This window comes from Micrasema longulum, unplaced genomic scaffold (assembly GCF_059751315.1).
Source record: "Micrasema longulum isolate JH-2025_06_02 unplaced genomic scaffold, ASM5975131v1 h1tg002635l, whole genome shotgun sequence".
Classification (NCBI taxonomy): Eukaryota; Metazoa; Arthropoda; class Insecta; order Trichoptera; family Brachycentridae; genus Micrasema; species Micrasema longulum.
In genome coordinates this window covers 62,586-84,902 of record NW_028279770.1, presented here as the reverse complement: position 1 = coordinate 84,902, position 22,317 = coordinate 62,586, and the positions used below count along the sequence as shown (strand labels likewise).

The following is a 22,317-nucleotide window of genomic DNA, read 5'->3' as shown; positions in this document are numbered from 1 at the left end:
CAAGTGTGACATCGTGAGTCAGGAGAGACAACACCGTTTGCTTCTTAAATGCTTGCCCTTGCTGTAGGAACATATTGACAGTACCAATTAGTGAGATTTCGTTCACTGTTCTGAGGATCCTTGACAGAGGGGAAAAGAATCCGATGTTAGTTTTATAATTTCCCACAGCAAAGACAGGATTAGTACGCAAGTTACGGCGAGGTAAATTAAGGTTTATCTGAGCAAAGATATCAAGGGCATTTATACAGTTAGATATTAATTTGTGCAAGAATATCAAATTGATAATGATATAACAAATGTATTTATTTATGTTGTTTTAGGGCCATGACTCAAATGAGGGACGGTGGCGCCGTGGCTTTTATCGGACCAGATGATACCTGCTCCTCCGAAGCTCTGGTAGCTGCTGCTTGGAACCTTCCTATTATATCTTACGTAAGTCAACAACCTTATATATCTATGTTTACTCGCGAACGTCCTCAAAAAACAGATTTCATTCCAGAAAGAAAATAGGAGAGTGCCATATTACTATTTACCGTACATGTTTTTTTTAATACCCACCCAATCTTATGTTACTGGTGTTGTGCAACAGGAATCTTTCTATGTGTCTTCAAGTCCAACCAGTTTTATCGAATAATTAAGCCATAGTTGGACAGCTAGAATCAGAACCATCCTCGTTTTTCTCATCTTCGTGACTCTAATCTGAAACCTCCGGATCCTGTATTTTAAAAGATAATCAAATGAAGGGAACCTTACCTTCCCAAATCATTCATGTTTCACTACAGTATCTGGACTCTGGAGAGTTAGAAGAATGGTTGATACGCATTGCCATGTGGCACTTTTTTTTTTAAAATTGCGACATTGTGTATTTTTTATTGCATAAAGAAAATATTTTTTTTAAATCACAAATCAATTAGAACTAAAATTAAAAGATACACTTATTTTTATACTTTATTTATAAATGCATCGTAAATAAATCAAATTATATGGTAAAGTGATCAATCCTACGCTTTAGGCGCGTGTCCGTGGATTATGGATTGTTGCAATGAAGAACCATTTTTATTTATTTATTGAAACGCTTTATATACATGAACAATTTACATGAATATATTATTAGGGCGGGCATATTGCCTTAAGGCAATTTCTTCCTACCTACCCAAACCGTTTAATTTGAGAAAATTAGTGGTATATGAACATATTCTATTGTTTAAAAGAAAACAACAGCTATTGTAACAAAAAAATACAGTTTTTAGAAATAATCAAAAATTATAGCTTTATTAATGTTTTATATATTTATGTAAATGCAATGCAAAAAAAGCGCACCCGTGAAAAACCACGCCGTATAATTCCACTTGTAAAAAAATTGCAATAATAATGAAAAAGAGCATTATAAAATTGTGGGTATATTATGATATATTCATTATACAACAAAACATCGATTAATTTATTATATAGAAAATGCACCATATTTTATGTCGGTATGTAAACATTAAATAACTTTGATATTTATCAACCGATTCACTTGAGTAAAATGTTTTTGAAACGTCAATTCAGTACAATTTAACCATAAATCGTATCATACCAAAACAACGCGCCGAAAAATTGACGCTGTACATTGAAAATATTTGTTCAGTTGTGTTAACTCAACGTGTATAATGCCGAAAATATAGTGGCCAACAAGCACCGTCTGACAACACTATTCGTCATTTGGTATGGAATTTTCTTGAACACGGACAGTGGGAGATCGTCCACAAGCCGTTCATCAACGCTCAAGACGTTTCAATTAACTGGTTGAAGCGGTAAGAGAGAGTGTTGCCAAGAACTGACATGTGTCGTATCGTCACTGTGCTCAGCATTTTAGCGTCGGAGGAATCGCTTTTCCATACATTTTGAAGGACGATTTGCATTTTTTCCGTAAAAAGTCTAATTGACGCGAAGAATATTGCCGACAGACCATCCACCTCGCTTGGAATACGGATAAACACTCGCTCGGGCTGACACTGAACTTGATTTTTAGAAGCAAATGATGATGACTGACGAGGCCCATTTAACACTCTCTGGCGCCGTTAACAAGCAAAATTGACGCATTTGGGGAAAAAAGATCCACACGAGATCGATGAAACATCATTTCATGGCCAAAAATTTACTGTTTTGGCCAACGTTTGTGCCAAAACCATAATTGGGCCATTTTTCTTCAGAGAAGGTGAAATAGTCGATGGGAATCTATTTCTGCTCATTATTATCGGCTCATTATGCCTGCCCACAAATGTGTGAAAAAGGTCTGGACGTTTACGGGTTTGAACACGACGGTGCGCCATGCCACACTGCAAATCAAACAATGCAGTTTCTGCAACTAAAATTCCCTGGACGTGTGATTTCAAAGAAAGGCGACATTTAATGTTAACTCAGATCTCCAGGTTTGACCCCTTCGGACTTCTTTTTGTAGGTTTATTTAAACTTCAGCAAGCCTCGGACCATTGACGAGCTCGAGGCAAACATTCGTGCCGAAATCATCGCTTTACCGCCCGAGACGCTCAAAAAAGTTATGGAAAATGCAGCAAAAAGGCCACATTTAGCTTTGTCTAATAAAGGCGGCCACTTGATTGAAGTTGTATTCAAAAACTAGTATAAATAAATTGTAAGGGGCCAAATTAAATAAAAAATACCTCATATTGGAGTATGCTTACCAAATCTAGAGACCGTATTTTAAAAAAGACATAGATTTGTTGGAGAAAGTCCAGAGAAGAGCCATTAAAATGATAGTTTCTCTAAGAAATAAATCATTTGAGGACCGCTTAAGGAGCTCGGGTTAAGTTCACTGGAAAAACAGAGGCAGCGTGGTGCCTTGATTGAAACGTTCAAAATCTTAACCAAACAATATAATGTATCCAAGTTGAAATCAATGTTCACTATGAATGACAACCGCCATCTCAGAGGTCATTCATTGAAACTAAACGCTACCTTCTTCTCATCCAACCCCAGGAAGAACTTCCTGACAAACCGAGTTGTGGAGAAATGGGATGGCCTTCCCGAGAAAGTGATTGGTGTAGTTCAGTTAATGTGTTCAAAATCCGCCTAGATGCACACATCAATGTATAATGTTTAATAACCATGTCCACTTGATATACACGGATCAGCTTAATAGCTGTTAGTGAATTATTATTAATAATATAGAAAGTTATTCAATATCCACATACCGACATTAAATATGGCGCACCCTGTATATTTGTATATAATTTGGAAAAAAAAATACTTAACATCGTCACTATACTATGAAGATAGGAGGGGATAAAAAAGTGTTTTATTATTAATATTTTTTTTTTTTTTTTTAAAAAAAGAAATTTTTGCGTTCTTATGATTTACCCAAATATTTAATTTTGAGGGCCATTTTCAACGAGTTGTAAATAACTCACTATTAGAAAATGGAATCAAGTTGGGGTAGAGTGGGATTCGAACCACAGACCTTTGGTCCGTGAGTCCGAGACACTAGCCACAGGACCACAACCCGATATAATAATAATAATAATAATTAATAATAATAATAATACAGAAATCTATTGTTTTTTTTAACTAACTAACTAACTAACTAACCATCACGCCATTTCCCCAGAGGGGTAGGCAGAGAGGATAGAACGCCACACCACTCTGTCCTGGCACACTTCCTTTGCTTCCTTCACATTCATACATCTTCTCATGCACGCACGTCGATTATTCCGACTTTTCACATGACCACTTTCAAGAATTTGTTGTACTTGATCATGCCATGTCTTTCTCGGCCTTCCTCGACTTCTACAACCAGACACATTCGCATCATAAATCTTTTTAGCCGTTCTTTCATCATTCATTCGCTCCACATGACCGAACCATCGCAAAAGACCTTTCTTAATTTTGTCGATAATGCTTAACTCAGCCTTGCATTCTGCTCTAATTTCGACATTAGGGCACCTATCATACATTGTTTTTCCGCACATTCGCCTGAGGGATCGCATTTCAACAGCATTCAGTCTACTTTCGTCCCTTTTTTTCCAACTCCATGCTTCGCTTCCATACATTAGGGTTGGTACCAGAACTCCATTATGAACTGCTAATTTAGCCTCTTGCGATAGACACTTATTTGCTACGACAGACTTTAAGGCACCATTAACTCTGTTACCGGCACTAACCCTCCTTTCAATATCCTTGTCCATATTTCCATCTCTAGTAAACATACTACCCAGATATACAAATTCTTCGACCTGTTTCAAACTATCTCCATTTACTACAATCTTACATTCAGTCATAGTTACATTTCTTTCAAAGACCATGACGTTCGACTTTTGCACATTCATTAGCAAATCACTCTCCTTGCACACTTCGTAAACCTTTGTAACCAAGGATTGCAGTTCCTCTTCGCTGTCAGCTAGGAGGACTGCGTCATCGGCGTACAGAAGGCAACTGACAGTAAGATTACTCATTTTCGCTCCCACATCCATACTTTTCAATTCTCTCATACATTTATCCATGTATATGTTGAATAACCACGGTGACATTACACATCCCTGTTTGACTCCTTTAGGGATGTCAAACCAGGAAGTTAATGACCCATTTACCCTTACACACGCTACACTATCTTTGTACAAGGAAGCAATAGCGCGGACAAGGTTGTCACTCACTCCATACTCCGATAGAACCATCCATAATTTTTTCCTATCAACTCGATCAAATGCTTTTTGCAAATCAACAAAAGCGCAAAAAAGCTTCTGGTTTTTCGCCAAAAACTTTTCTGTCATATTGCGTAATGCAAATATTTGATCCATACATCCTCTACCATTCATAAATCCACTCTGTACATCCCATACTTTCTCCTTGGTCACGTTTCTTACTCTTTCTATCAGTATTCTTCCATACATTTTGCCGACAGCGCTCAGAAGACTGATAGCTCTGTAATTCCCACACTCCACCTTAGAACCCTTTCCCTTGTATAACGGCATAACAACTGCCCTCCTCCAATCAGGTGGAGTCCTTTCCTCCTTGAGACACAAGTTAAAAAGTTTATGTAGCCATGTGAGAATTAATTTGCCACCCGACTTAATAAACTCTGCTGCAATACAGTCATACCCTTGCGCTTTACCATTCCGCATACATTTGACAACGCTGATAATTTCTTTCATACTAATCTGACTTACCTCATCATTTGCGTTCAGACACACCTCGGATAATGTCGATACATCGGCACCGCCCGAGTTACCAGTGTGCGATTCATAAACTTCCTCAAAGTATTCCTTCCATCTCTCTTTTATTCCACTCTCACTAGTCACCATTTTTCCATCCTTATCTTTAACAACTGTCATGCCTCCGCTTTCACTGCTACTCCGGGAGTTTTTCACAGCTTTCCAGAAAACTTTAATGTTTTCATGGAAATTGTGTGTCATTTTCATTCCTTCTTCATCCTTCAATTTTTTCTTCCGTTCACATACACCCTGCTTAACCTTTTTCTTACTTATATACAATATCCACATACCGACATTAAATATGGCGCACCCTGTATATTTGTATATAATTTGGAATAAAAATTGACTTAACATCGTCACTATACTATGAAGATAGGAGGGGATAAAAAAGTGTTTTATTATTAATAATAATAATAATAATACAGAAATCTATTGTTTTTTTTAAGTTATTCAATATTCACATACCGACATAAAATATGACACACCCTGTATATTTGTATATAATTTGGAAAGAAAAATTGACTAAACATCGTCACTATACTATGAAGATAGGAGGGGACGGAAAGAGGGAGGAGAATGGCAAAACTCAAATATTCAGGAAGTGATATTTCAAACCTGATTTGAATGTTAATAAAGAAGAGGTGAGTGTCCGAATTATAGAAATAATGTTTCACTTCGACCTTCCCAGAAATCAAACGAGGAACGCCAGGGGTGGAGGGCAAACACAATAACTAATTCTCCACGAGGCGGACTAATCTACACTCGAAAATACCCGTCCGGTAATCTGTTCTGATCGTATTTCACACACAGAGTTGTATTCTTTATTACCCTCGGACTCAAAATATATACACAAGGGTTGAAATAATTTTTATTTTTAGTATCCTCCCTTTCTGAAGTGCCTTTATTTCTTTAACTCTGCATAGGGTGAAAGCATGTTCGTGTAATATCATTCTTGAACTTTCCGGTGACTTAATATATAAGCGGGTTCGGTAAACTTTCACGTATTATTCGGTATTTAAGTGCTTACCGGGATGAAAAGACATTTGAAAAATATAAATGTAACTTAGTGATCGTACAATAAAGTTTAATATGATCGTAATGCTTATTATTTGCACTTCTAACAAACAAATTATTTGATATTTCGATTCGAATACACGTGGAATCTGGAATCTTGTCCTATTATACGCACAGAGCTGTATTCTTAATTCGCCCAGACACAGAATAATTTTATTTATTTTTTATTTTATTTTATTAGGTAATTCAACAAAGATACATACTAGAAAACATCCAATTTGAAAGCATTCGTCGATACAATTTTACATGCATATATATCTTCAATTATAGAATTACACAAAATAGATATTTTTTTTTACAGGATACAATGCAATAAAAAATTAGTTGTACGTGTGTACTTATTGAATAAGATTTATTCCTAAGAGATTATTCGCAAAAGCTGAGAGAATATCATGAAAAATGACAATTTTATTGTTTCGGCAGTATATATTACATTCCCGACACATGCGGGCCATAGGCGTGTGGTATTTAGCATTATTTGAAAACAAAGTCAGTTTAAATATTTCCCGATGTCTGAGTGTTCTCAATCCCGCATTTATTTGTTTTTAATACCAATTATAATAATTTCCATAAGAACAACAACAAACCACTATGCCGTTTCCTAGTAGGTGTCGGCAGAGAGGATAGAACGTATTGTATCGATGGATTTTTTTGGTTTACATCAAGTAAGTACTTTAATTAAGTAATTTAGCATCGACTACCCTTCTGCATTTTTTCTCAGCATTATTCTTGGAGCTATGTTTTGTAGTAAAGTGATTTTTTTTTTCTAATTTGTCGTGGCTTGATAGGATAATGTGGTGATACGGTGATTGGTGCGTGGTTCAGTGATTGTATTGTAGGTGATTTTACATGAACCCATTTCAACAAATCTTCCGGTTCTTCCCAAAAATTTTTTCTCTGCAATATTTTTCTTTATAGCTTTCAAGTGTACATTTATTTATTTATTTATTTTTACATTTTATCATAAATACAATTTTATGTTCACTTTGCCCAGCTAACAAGAGTACATACATACCTCGTTCCGTGTCGGTAATTATATTTTAATATATGATATTAGTTTACAAGTTAATAGAAAGCACAGACTTATGAAATATAAACTTACTCGTACACACATTTTGATACGTATACATACACACATTGACATACACACACATATATACAAATACACATATATACATATACACCCTCACTCATGTACATACACCATGGGTGTATGTACATGTTTGTATGTAGACTATGCCTAAACTTCCATGTAAGGGAATATGTCCTTGCCTGGTTTCAGAGGCCTCTTTACACACCATGTAACATTCACCATTCTACTTATGTTTAAACATCCTAATTTCCTCAACGCTTCCATCTGTTGTGTTTTGTAAAGTAAAAGAGCTGAAACCTTTTATCACGTGGGTGAGATTCATCCGGCTGAACCATTTCACCTACTAGGATGCGGCCTCCGTGGTGTAGTGGTCAAAACGCTTGGCTCACGCACGAAAGGTTCCGGGTTCGATTCCCGGTGAGAACACAAAAATTAAAATGTGATTTTTCTCAAGCCTGGGTGTTCTGTGATGTAATTCACCACTGTAATTGGGCCTCATGGCCTGTTGTGGTGCAAAAATAAATAAATATATAAATAAATAAATAAAATAAATAAATAGGCAACGCCTGAAACCAATTTTTCAGTTTTTATACTTTTTCTTATACTAGTTAGTTTAATCAACAATGTTTCTAGTATGTCCACATATTTTTAATAAAAAAACAGTTTATACGCTTTTTAAAAATTAAAAAAAAAAACAAAAATATACATAAAAAGAAAAAATAGAGATTGAAAGCGATTATGAATACAATAAATTATTGAATTTATGGTATTTAATAAAGTTTTTCAAAATATGTACTTAACAGAATAAGCAAAAGAATAGGTACACTAATTTTCTTCTATAAATTCGTGTCTTATATTTTTCTAATATGTGTATTCTACTGTATTTTCTAATAAAATAACATAGATAATCACGGTAGATTGTTAATTAAGTATCAAGAAGCCACAGAGTCTTTTACAAAGTGTCTCAAATTAGTGAAAACATTTCTGTGCACCTTGATACGCCATTTCACGAATATTCTAGAAGTCAGATCAAAACCTTCGAGTAAAATAAACACATCGTGCTTTATCTAAATTAAAATCATTAAGGTACTTAATTATAAACATACACATTAACTAACACGAACGTTATATTATTATGTACAGTGAATAATAACCATATGACTATAATATTAATCGTGATATTTTCCAAAACGTTAATTATAATTTTATTTTATATATTTTTCACATAAATACGTAATGGTTAAGCAGTGATTATTATCAAAGTTCAGGGAGGGGGGTAAAAAAAGGACAATGAAATCTAAACGTTTATTTACTTCGTTTATTAATAAATTATAGAAAAAAATGCTTTTCTATGGAATGTGATGTGCCGCGTCAACGGGTCACATCGTCATTCTAACATGCAAAACTCGTAAGACCAAAAACGGTCATAAATTGTATTTTGGCGTTTTCTGTTAGGATTTCAAATCGTCGGCGTCGCCGTTCAGACAAAAGTAACTGACAATAAAAATGACAGTTTTGAGTTAAATATGCCATTTGAAACGTAAAATTATGTTATTTAAGAGGCAGACGTCACCACGGTTACAAGTTGGGTCAATCTGAATTACTTGTTGTTTACTTTGTGATATTATATTCTTCTTCTTCTTTTCTGTTGTTCCTCAGTTCTGAGGGTCGTAATCCTTGGTACTCTCATCAGCCATTCCATTGACAAAGCGTCTCTACTCATCACGGCTCTGCGCCCTCTCCACAGCTCCATCGAGCTGCAGCTCTGCCTCTGCTTCTTCGTCCTGGCACACTGCCAGTGATTATTATTTTCTCCAGATTTTCTGGGCCACGTCTAGCTATGTGACCGAAGAACTGCAGCATACGTTGGCAGCTTATGGCCGAACTTTTATGTTGAGTCCTTTCAGTATAGAGACATTTGTTCTTCTGGCTGTCCATGGTATTCTCAGCATTCGACGCCAACACCATATCTCAAAGGCATCTTTTCTCTCCTGCTCACGTGCTTTAATTGTCCACGTTTTTGCGCCGTACAAGAATATTAAGAATCCAAGCGTACGCACTATAAATATTTTAGTTTTTTTCAAGATGCCCCGATCTTGCCAAATTTTATTCAGTCGAGTCATGGCATTTTTGCTATTAGAATGCGTCATTTAACTTCTAAAGTGCATGCACCGCCCGCAGAGATGAGTAAGCTTAAATAAACAAAATCTTGCACTTTTTCAAGGTCTTGAAGTCTAGTTGATGGTTGTAGTATATTGACCCTGTCAACAATCATGAGCTTCGTTTTAGTTCTGTTTATTTCTAACCCAAATTTGCGACTTTCTGCTGTTACACGAGCCAATATATTTGCAATTTCCAGCTCGTCTTTATATTATATTATTATGCATCAAAACTTAAAAAAATTAAGTCACAATATATTTAAATGAAAACATTTTTTAACTTCACAATCATAATAATTATTTCTAATATTTCCATCTTTTCACTTACTATTATAACTTTTATTGTCCGTATCAAGTAAAAGTCACCTAACCAAATTTTAAGCACCTTGCCTAGTTAAAAATCTGCCAGTTATTTTTAATGTATCTAAATAAAAGGGTACCCATGGAATTAGAAAAACAATAATGAATTGTGTTGTGTACATAAAACTTTTAAAACATAACATTTTGATTTTCCCTTGGTCTCTTAACTCTCAAATCGCAATTTTTTTAAATTATTTTTTGTGTAAGTGACTTGCTTGAACGGCTACAAAATATTATATATGTTTGTAAATTTCTATAAATGTGTTTACAGTGCTCCATTTTTTAAAAATGTTTTGAAAAAAAACATCGCTATCATTCGCTACTGAAGTAAAAACTGTTTTTACTCATTTCCGTATAAAAGTAAATTTAGGACTTACGAGTTTTACAAGTTAGGCCGACGACATTCCGGATTTTCGTATTTGTAAAGAGCCACACCATAGTCACGTTCTCACATAGTACTCAAATTCTTATTTATTTACATATTCTCGACACGATATATTTTGCTAAATGAAGTATGAAAAATAAGCATATAAAAATATACAAAAATGAAAAAGAGAACACCAAATATTACTTTAAACTGTATATTGAAAAAAATGCAAAAAAATCTATTTATCAGTAACAAAAACATAAACTTTTTTTAAAAATCTTTTTACGTAATTTTTGTTTTACATGATTATTGTTTTAGTATTTAGAAAGGAAAACTTTCGGAAATACAAGAATTATGGGGAAAGAAAGTATCTATATTTCTAATGTTTTTATTTTTTTTAACCAATACAGTCATAGTTATAAACAATACACAAAGAATTACAACAAATAACAAGACCAATTACGGGTTTCATGTAAGAACAAACATATAGAAAAACAAAACGCACAGTTCGCTAGGGGTGAAAGGAAGAGGGATGGGAAAATAAGGAAGGAAGAGAAAAAGGAAGAAGAAAAAGTGAGTCAATATAAAACAGTGAAAAAATAATTAAAAATGAATTTAATTGTACACATACAACAAACATACATTTACAAACACACACACACATACATCCACATATAAATGTATATATACATACATACATACATACACACCAGGGGCGAATCGTGTATAGAAGCAATTGTGCGCAGCTTACCATTATATTTTACTATCCATAATAATGTTTTACGGTGACTTTATTTACAGAAAAACAAAATAAATTACTTTTTCTTATAAATCATTGCCACCATTCGTATTTTTCTCCAAATAGAAATAAAAATATAAATAAAGCGAGCCTAGCGCCAGCAATGAGCCAAGGAACTAGCCGATTACACTAACTTATTTCTTCATACTGTGTTTTGAACATATTGAACCCAGTAGCGGGATTTTTCTCTTAGAGTTAACTTGCAGATTACACAATTTTTTTAAAGATTCTCGATTTGGAAAACAGTATTTCAAACATTATTTCTTAAGGGCTATTTTTCTTTGAGATGATACTTTTGACATATGACTCGCAACACCTGTGGCGCTCGACGCGGCCATTTTTGGAATTATTCATTTCTAGGCCTGTTGATATTTCATTGAAAATACGTAAAACTCATTGTGCTATTTTAAATAAACTTTTATATAAGTAATGTGTTAAATTAATGGTGGCTACAAAATGTAATATATCACAAAGTTACGTAGTCTGAATTGATTTTATATAAGAGTTGTTGTTTCACATAGAACCACAGAAAAATAGCAATTTATGGTATAATATGTCATTTAAATTATATTATGTACCTACTATGTAGGTACAAATAAATGTTATTTTTTTATAGCTTACCTGTTAATGAAATCACCGATCGCCACTGACACATACACACATGAACATGCATATATATATATACACATACATACACACATGAACATATAGGCATACACAAATGCATATGCATACGCGTACATTTATGTTTATAATTAATAATAAAATAATTACATTTGTTTCAACAGAGAGGAAAGACAATTTCGGAAGAGAATATGGAAGTCTAGACATTTACAGGGCTTATGACTTGTCATTGGCTGGTTTAAGTGACCACTTTACACGCTTTGTTACATTTATCATTTGCTGTACATTTAAACATCTACATTTCATCAACTCTTCCATCTCACTAGAGATGTTAACGAAAAGCGAATGTAGCGAATAAACTCATTTCATTCAATTTTGTAAAAGGTCAGAAATATTTGTGTGGGAGAAATTCATCCGGCTGAACCAATTCACCTTCAAGGCAACGCCTGAAAACAGTTTTCCAGTTACAATATTTGAGTTTGTCCAAATGTTCGTAGACAAAAGACTGGATTTCACCCCCTCGGGAGTCATTAAGATTAACAAATCTATCTATCTCTCCCTCCCTCTTCCTCTCCTCACATATTGTTTTTTGCTAATACAAATACTTAAATTCTTATTATTTAATCAATTACTTAAATTTTCAGACCATTTTCTAAAAGTCGTAAATAATTTGTGCTGGAAAAATGGAAATCGAGTTGTGGAAGAGTAGGATTTGAGCCTCGGACATTTTGTCCGTCAGTCCACAGGACTACCACGTTACCAAAACCCATTTCTATATCTATATATATATATATATATATGATTGTTTTAATTCTTGGACTTTTACCACAAAATATTATGTATATTTGATACTAACAAATTACAACAGGGATGGAGAATACCTTAAATAAGGGAATATGGAAGTCTAGGCATTTACAGGGCTTATGACCTGTCATTGGCTGGTTTAAGTGGCCACTTTACACACTGTGTAACATTCACCATTTTGCCTATGTTTGAACATCCATATTTTTTCAATTCTTCCATCTGTTGATTTTAGCGACTTATTTAAGGTATTCTCCATCCTTGTTGTAATTTGTTAGTTTTCCAGTTGTTTAATAATAGTGTTTTCCCTCTCTGTTGCAACAAGTTTAAATCTAAATAACTCCCTAAAGAGGAAATTCAGCCTGTCTACAAATATTTGGACACACTTGAAAGATTGTTGATCTTTATTTCCGTTGAGGCACTGATATGTTAGGAGCCGCACTTAACCCAACGAAGAGCAGCATTTGCCCACGTCGGACGTAGATTATTTGTTAGCACTCTGGCACATAGCGCTTCGACTAGTCTTTCTCAAAGTGGGAGATAATGCCCCCTTGTGAGCGTTAAGGCCTTTGGGGAGGCGGTAGAAGGCACAAAGAAAATTTGAGGGCATTGAGACGGTCAAGAGAGGCGATGGCTGATTTTGAAAAAAATACGAAAAATCTGTCCTGATATTTCAAACTTAAATTAATTAAATTAACCCACCTGTTTTTGTTTTATTTACCTATGCTGTGTTTTGAGCAATCAAATTTTAACAAGTCTTTGTTAAACAATGGTATATCAGGTGGATTTATCAACAATATTTAGAGTGTGTCCAAATTTTATATACAAGGACTAGATTCAACTCCCTGGGGAGCTGTTTATATTGACATATTACAACCGAGATGAAGAACATTTAAGAGAAGATAAAATAAAAGTCCAGGCATCTACAGGGCTTATGACCTGTCAATGGCTGGTTTAAGTGGTCACTTTACACACTGTGTAACATTCACCATTCTGCCCATATTTGAACAACCACATTTGATAAATCCACCTGGTCCATGAAGAGGCATAGAAATAAAAAAAATAACATTTTCAGGCGTTGCCTAGTATGTAGGTGAAATAATTTAATTAGACGAATCTCACCCGCGTAAATAAAGGTTTCAGCTCTTTAACTTCACAAACATCAACACATGAAAGAATTGAAGAAATATAGATGTTCAAATATGGGCAGAATGGTGAATGTTACACAGTATGTAAAATGGCCACTTAAACTAGCCATTGACAGGTCATAAGCCCTGTAGATGCCTGGACTTCTATATTATCTTCTCTGAAATGTTCTCCATCTCTGTTGTAATATGTTAATATTAACAGCTCTCCAAGGAGTTGAATCCAGTCCTTGTTTACAAAAATTTGGACAAACTCAAAATATTAATGATATATCAAACTCGTTAAAGTGCATCGGATTCATCTTTCACATTAAATATGTTTTAAAATACTTTATTTTACATTATAATAAAAATAATTATGAATAAAATTAAGTATACGTTTTAAAAACTCAGATTAAAGGCTCCTTTACATTATAAATTTAATTCAGAAATGGGATTTAGGACGTTTGAAAACAATAATCAAAGAGATCTAAGTTAAAATTTGTGAATTTCAATGCAAAAATACCATTGTAATCACAATTAAAAGTTGCATAACCAGCAAAAAAATGTTCACTAACTGACACTAACTCTACTATTAGGCTTTAAAATTTCATAAATGTGTTCAAAATACCCTCAAAAACCATTATTTTAATAAAAATGTTGATGACAGCAAATTACCAAAATGTATTTAAGTGATCCGATTTCATGATTCGAAACTAAAATCGCTTTTACATGACATATAGAAAAATAACTTTAACATGTCATAATAAATCACTTTGACATGTCGTTATAGGGAGTAAGAGCCGTTAGTTTTTAATTTTTGCTATTTTTACTCTAAATAATGATAGTTTTTCTAATACTCCAAGCTTATTTTTGGTGGATTAAAATCTTAAGTAATATTTTAATAGAACGGTTTATAGTATCCCTTGCCAAAAAAAATCCAATGGTTAGTTTTTTTCATAATGTTTGCTCCAGAATACGCCAGGAGGCCCTACAACAGTAATGAATTACGGCATAGAACATCCAGACTTGAAAAAAAATCACATTATATTGTTCTGTTGTCACCGGAAATTGAACCCGGAACCTTCCGTGCGTGAGTCAAGTGTCCTAGCCATTACACCACAAAGGCCGCCACGTATTGCTGTATGACCGACGATATAACTGCATTTTAAACTTATTTTCTTTACAAGAGGTTTTTATTACAACACAGAAAAATTGCATAACAAAGTACAAAATGAAATAAAAAAATACAAAGCTTAATTACGAAAGCAATATAAAAATAAAATCTATGTACACAAAGAGTGGTGTGAGATAATTTCCCGGATTTTACCAAGCGAAAGTAATATTAATTTTATTCAGGCTTCACAAAATTCAATTATCGAATTGATACAATCTATAAATGATGATGTATATCTCCAAAGGCACAATGTTTCAGTATCATAGATCTATAAATCTGTTTATAAATGATCAGTTAAAGCTCTACTTCAGTATAACTTAATTTGCCACACTCCGAGTAATAACAGAAATGGGTACGTGTTTACAATACCAAACTCCGATTACCATGGGAAGTTAACAGACTTATCTTCAGCTCTCTATAATGTAAAGCAAATTTTCTGAATGGAAAATTAAATATTCCTCAAGAATTTTTTTGAAGCATATAATAGGTTACTCACGAAGATACTTAAAAATTTTGTACGAATACACACATTTTTGTAAAGAAATTTTGATTTTATTTTAAAAACAACTGAAGATCAAAGATAAATCTCTTCTTCCAATTGTAATCGGCGTCCAGATTTACTAGTATGGAAAGGCTAGCTGTTCCTAAAATATTGTAATAAATATGGCAAAAGCCTCAGGTAATAAACAACGCGCTATCGGTTATCAAGCCTCCCATACGCAAAACAAATTCTTCTAGGATTTTCAATAAATATAGTGGTTTATAGTTATACTGAATAAAAAATAATAAAAAAATTAAAACTATATTATTTTTAATTAATATATATACCAGGACTCGACCCACGTTGTCCTGACCGAGCGTCGACTTGCCTGCTATTACCTTGGATTAAGACTTTTTATTGATAAGTAGGTACCTAACCTAGATACTTGTTAATGATTGAATTCCAAAACTAAAAATTATTAATATTCGAATATTGAATTTAAATAGGTACCTAGTAACTTGTTTATGGTTGAATTCCAAAACATAAAAAAAATCATTTTCAAATAAAGAATTCTTTACGCATACGTAAAACTCAGCTCTTCTCACCAGCAGGGGTGTACTTTATTCATAATCGCGATTTTTTTAAATGCATCGAATTTCAGTTAATAATATTTTAGAATTACCAAAAATCCAGTAAAAATAAATAAATGGGAAGAAATTATAAATAATTTAAGGAATGAATCTGATTGGGATCCATAAAAAGCGAATGTTGTTTGTAAACATTTAAAAACAAACTTTTTTAAAACACGAAAAAACAAAATCCTCCCATTTTTTTGTATGTGCATTTTAGTCGAATGCAACCCCGGTAGGTCGATAAATAAAACATTTTTGCTCCTAACTTAAACAAATAAGATTGAAGATTTTAATATTTACGAACACGCGTAGCGCAAAGATCCACATTTCGCTGAAAACCGCACGTAAATCGGCTAAGCCGTTTAGGAGTTTAGTGACATCAAACGTACAGAAGAATTTTGTAAATAAAGATGTGGCCTAAATAGGCATGGGTCGTTCCTGATTGTGTCGCTATAAACCGTGTTTTTGTCACTAATGTATGTAGAATATTATATTAATAAATAAATGACCTTTCTAAAAACTACCAAATGCGCGTACATTTCAATTGATTAACAAGATTGGTATAAAAAATGACAAATATTTGCTTAAACTGATTACCATACCTATTCTAGGTATAGGTGACTGCATTTCGAAGTTGATTCGTGAATAATTATTGTTACAAAAATCATTATTTGCTTCTTGTGCGCAATAATCTTAAATATAATAATAATCGTAAATTATTATGAAGTGTTACGAAGCGAATGACGATTCAATTAATAATATTCTTCGGCTGTCTTCAGGTATTCGAATATGAATCTGGTCGAGCAAAGTAGGGCTGTCAATTATAGATTACATTATTAGAAATAAAAATAAAAACGATAACTCAACCGTCTGTCGATTTCAGTAATCTCATTTCACTTTTAAAGAAAGCAAAGTTTAAGGATTCCAAAGGTATTTTTAATTTATGATTTACGAAGCGCTAGAATTTATTTTGTACCATTTCTATAGCACGAGAATGGATTTCATAATAGAATGATTAAACCGATGAGTATTATGAGGGTTAATTTTGTCAAAGTAAATACATTTTTTAAATTTGACACTACTTACAAAACAAATCCAAGCGTCTTCATTCTATCATTAGCTATTTGATGTATTGAAAAATAAACTGCAGTTTCTCATCAAGCAAAATACCCAGATTGTTTATTTGAGACATTCTTGTCAAATCAATACTCCTTAAACAATATGTAAATTTAATTGGGTTTTTCCATCTACAGAAGATTATACTTTTGCCAATGTTTAACTGAAGTTTATTTATACAACACCACAAGTACAACCTATTTTTATTTTCTTGAAGAGTATTACATTCGGTTACATTTTTTATAATTGTATATATTTTTTTATCGTCGGCAAACAGTAAAACTTATAATATTATAAATCAAACACTGGTTTGAGTCTACTGAACACTTTATTTTATTTTTACAAATATAAAAACAAAAATTTCGTGACAATTGTTTCGCCTTGTTAGGGCATTTTCAAACGAATGTGAAGATTAGGTGGATTGATTGTCCTTATATAGTTATATAATTCAAGATACTTAAGTAGAAAATAAAAATAGCATGTGCATTAATAATTGTCACGAACAACTGTCACGAAATTTGTGTTTTTTAATTTTATATTTTTTATATTTGTAAAAATAAAATAAAGTGTTTAGTAGAATCAAATCAGTGTTTGATATTTAATATTATAAGTTTAAATATGGAGTTCTACAAAATAAACACCAAATCAATCAATAAACAGTAAAACATTAACTTCTTTGAAAATTTTTACTTCGTCATTCACAAAAATACTCTACAGAATCAGTCCAGAATGGGATCTTTGAGGAACTTTACTTGTCGCCAAGAATGCTTGTGACACAAAATCATTAACATTGACTGTTTTTTTTTTCAAAATGAAACACTTTGTAATTTTTACCACATAAATATTAACATAATATATTAAACTCTTATGAGGTAAAAATTACAAAGTTTTTCATTATAAATAAATTCAAATTAAATTTCCACAAAGATAATTATGAAACAATAATTAATATAACATTTAAGTTTGTAAGTGAAAATTCTTGATGGAAGTTCATTGTAATTTATTATATAAATAAAACACGAGTGATACTTTAATCCACAAATTTGGAATATCCAGTGATCGGTTTCATCGCTTATTATGACCAGTCTCGAAGATGTCGCGAAAGCGATGAAACCGGTCACTGGATATTCCAAATTTGTGGATTAAAGTATCACTCGTGTTTTATTTATATAATAATATAACATTAACTCTCATATATACCAGTTATATAACTTTGAAACCAATGAGTTGATTTGCCCAGAAGGAAACCATGTTGAATTGGTAATATTCCTTGTCTTATTTGAGAAATTGTTTTGTCTGATATTTTATACATAATAAGTTTCCGTTTTTAATATAAGAGTAAAATAGCTAATTTTCCATGGATCACATTAATATAATAAGGAAATTTCTACGTTATTAATGAGCAAAGTCAAGCTCAGTGACAAAAGCGTCCGTTATACGTCTATTGTCTTACCGAAAATTTGCAACACTTTTTATCTAGGCAACAGAGCGAAATGGCATCTCTATAAACGGGCGGCGCGTCGTTACTCTGAGGCAAAAGGACGCTGGAATACAAATACGTACATACCTAATATATCATGTAACATGTTACCGAACAATATTAAGAATAATACGTTGAATACAGAAGTGAGACGTATGCTCGAATTGTGGTGGATGAACAAAATTTATTGTATTTACGATTTATTAAATAAAGTCTACATAAAATCCCTTTGTGAATTAAATAATAGCGGAAAAACAATTTCATTTGCCGACGACACAGTTTTATTTTTCGAGGCTGGTGAATGAAACTCTGTTTTTCAAATAGTAAACTGTGGTTTATAACATGATTTAAAAACGGTTAGATGATTACAGTTATACCATCACACCTAACCTTCTCTCAGAATCTCTTCGTCTCTGTTAAAATATATGTCCGACAAAATGTAAATAATTTAATTCATGTAACTGGCGCGATAATGAATGCCATAACCTTAATGTACAAATGTAAGCTGCCGTTATGTTAACGAAGGCAATTAGTATTGAGATGATCAATCTACGTCTTCCAACGACGTCTTTTGTGATGATTAGTGATAATCGCTTGTTATCGCCATCTAAAAAACTGGCAAAGGAAGGTAATCATCATTCTCTATCACCTGCATTTGCATTCCAATTTGTTTTCCTTCAAGGTCGACTCATACTGTGTTTAATTTTTACATCAATAACCTAAAAGGCTCTTTTTAAACATAATAAATAATACACATATATATAACCATAGAAAGAGAATTACAATTGTTATTTAAAGGACTCTCCACACCAAGCCATCATTTGTACTAAAGAGGTTTCTATTTCAATTTGACGAAATCTTAATTTACAAATATAATACAGATTCAAAGTAAATTAATCAAATACAATAGCTGGTGTTGAGAGTACAGCCAGAGGTTTTTTATTTTCTACGAATGACTCTCAAAAATATAGGGATAACTTTAGAAATTTTCTAGATTACTGGAAATAATTATAAATTATTTCTTAAATTAAGCAAAGTGGCCCTTTTATAATATACGCAATTTTAAGAAAAACGTGGATTAAAAAGGTGGAGAAACAGGATTGATGTTATTCACATTATTTGTGATGAACGTATTTTTCATTTATTTTGAACAATTGCTTAGCAGCGTTAACGTCAAGAAGCAGGGGTATTCGCTTCTGCAATATCTACGCTCCGAACTTTTTGATCAACTCAACACACTCTTTTTGTCTTGGTGTGAACATTCCAACTGTTTTTAGATTTTATTCGGTCTCAAAAGGAATTTGTTTACTAAAAATAATGTTTCCTTTGCTGGAATTGAATACCTGGAATGCCGATCAAATGTCACGTCTTCCGCTAGATTTAAATCTCCCGAACATTTCATAATCGCTCTGACAGCCCGTTGCTTTCATGTTTCAAGGAAGGGATGCTTTGCTTAAATATCCTTTATAGTATCCCCTGAAAGCCATCTTGGAAATCATATATCTCTAGTCGCCTTAGATTTTCTAGGGAAACAAGAACCAAATACTCTTTCAACAATACATTGATGAGAATTATTATAAATATGCCTAATCAATACAAACTTCATGCAGATTAAGAAGGGGGAGGAGGACGTACGAACAGATGCCAACACGTCGTCCCCGCCCCTCAGGATCTCCTTAATGCCTCTGTTTTTTTTAAATTCAAAAATATGTATTTACACAAACAATAAACATAAATAAACGTATTCAAATAAATGAAAACAATGACTCAAAACACAGCAAACATAACTAACACAACAAACATAATAAAAAACTCGGATATTTACAATGAGAGAACGGCCTTGGATAAAGAAGGACTCCCTGGGTGGTCAGAGGCAGAGGATCTGAATACCACCCCCGCAAGGGGAAGACAAAACAAAAGAACGTATGCGTTCCACTCAGAAGGAAGCACAACCCCCAACTGAATCAGCGTCCCACAGGAACAGTTGCTTGTCCCACCATATATTACTTACCTAGGCGTCCGCGCATCTGATTCCCAAGTCCGGACAAACCAACCAAAGAGTGTAAAATTCGTACCGTTGGCCATCAGATCCACATTTCACGCTGGTCGCATGGTCGCATGACACCTTGTCAAACCATTCGGCATCTCGTCTCTGGCATCATCCAACAATACAGTAAAAGTTGTGCAAAGCCTTATATTTGATATTGGCCATTAGAAAGCACAGCCGCAGCGGGTCAAAATCTACCTCATTATAAGTTTAACTGACTTTGTCCTTCCTGGAAATTCAGATTAACGGGGACGATGTAGGAATTTTTTTCTCTCATTCGAGGTGACAATGACCAAAACACATTAAATCTCATTTAGCAAGTATTAATTCCAGAATTATATCTTAGAGTTCAAGACACCATTATATATATATGACCATATGATAAATGAAAATATAATTAGAGAAGCAAACGAAATATGTGACTTAGGAATTCTTTTGGACTCCAAATTAAATTACATATAGAAACAATAATTAACAAGGCATACAAAATGACTGAATTTATTATGCGGCTGCGTAAATTTTTTAAAAACTTAGGTACATTTATAACGCTATACATAAAATACGAACAACCCCATCTTAAATATTGCACCGCTGTCTTACCCCTTGTTTTTAAATTGAATATTACTAGAATCGAGAATGTTTTTAAAAAATCCTGAAACAAGTAGAATATTAATTTTATTTGCATTTTTCAAATTATAAAGCTAGCTTCTTTCAAGTTTCATTAAATTTTAATTTTCACTTAAATTTTAATTTTTAAACAACTTTCATTTATGTTTTTCTTTTTCCTTCTCTTTTTTATACTTTCATAATTAACCTTACGTATAATTGCTTTACAATATGGAAACTTCACTGGTCCATTAGAATTAAGTCTTATTGTGTAAAATATTAAACTTTGTAACTGTACTGTATGTTTCCTGAATAAAAGAAAATAAAAAAATAAATTGAAAAATAACCTTGACACTCTGGAGAGATATTTTCGTCCAGATCCTGCTTTACAAAATTGAGAAAAAAAAATGTTCCTACCCGCAATTCCTCCAGACCAACTGGACTGTGTGATATTTTTTATATTCTTAATATTAAAACTGGCCATCGGAAAAATTCTATCATCCCTCGTATATGTGAAGCATTCAACAAGAATTTTAGTAGTCTTTATGTATTTAACACTCCGTGAAATAGGTACAGAAGAGAACTAATATTCTTGATTAAGAATAATAGAGAATAGACGTTTTGTCTCTTATTAATTATTTATTTAATTAAATTCTAATTTCCACTCCTACTTTCTTTAAATCATCTTTCACCAATCCTTATCAATTTCCTTCTTTTCCTTCCCACTATCTCCTTGTTTTGTCTATATTTCTTTTACTTTAATATATGGTGTATTTAATCGTCGGTCGTCGCTTTACTGAAGTATAATTTAGTAAATACATATTATTGGCTGGCAGGCCCTACTATCTATACATTTTTTATGGTTTTTACTTATATTCAAAAAACATTTACATCTGTTTTTATTCGAAATAAATCAAATTAAAAAAATATAGCCCCATAACATTGGGAATGTTTTGACAATGAACACAAATAAATGAGATCAGCTTCTATTCTCTTATGTTAGTTTTACTCAAAGATCAACATTATTGCATAACAAATTACCATTCCTTTGAATACGGTCCAAAGTATTATAAAACTCATGATTACTAGAAGGTGCTTCCAAAATTAGAGCTGATCATTTGGCAGTTTTCGTAGTGCAATTTAGTTCGCGTATGTTCAATAAAGTAAGCA

General features: G+C 32.9%; 1 protein-coding gene across 1 annotated transcript in view; it reads left to right on the top strand.

The window, feature by feature from the left end:
* Positions 1–324: 324 nt before the first annotated feature.
* Positions 325–22,317, top strand: part of LOC148271826 (guanylate cyclase 32E-like) — a gene marked incomplete at its 3' end in the record, with an annotated part of 72,788 nt that continues 50,795 nt past the window's right edge. The window contains exon 1 of the mRNA XM_088240883.1: positions 325–432. Within this exon, the coding sequence (XP_088097009.1) occupies positions 325–432 (108 nt within the window). The remainder of the gene's footprint in view (positions 433–22,317) is intronic.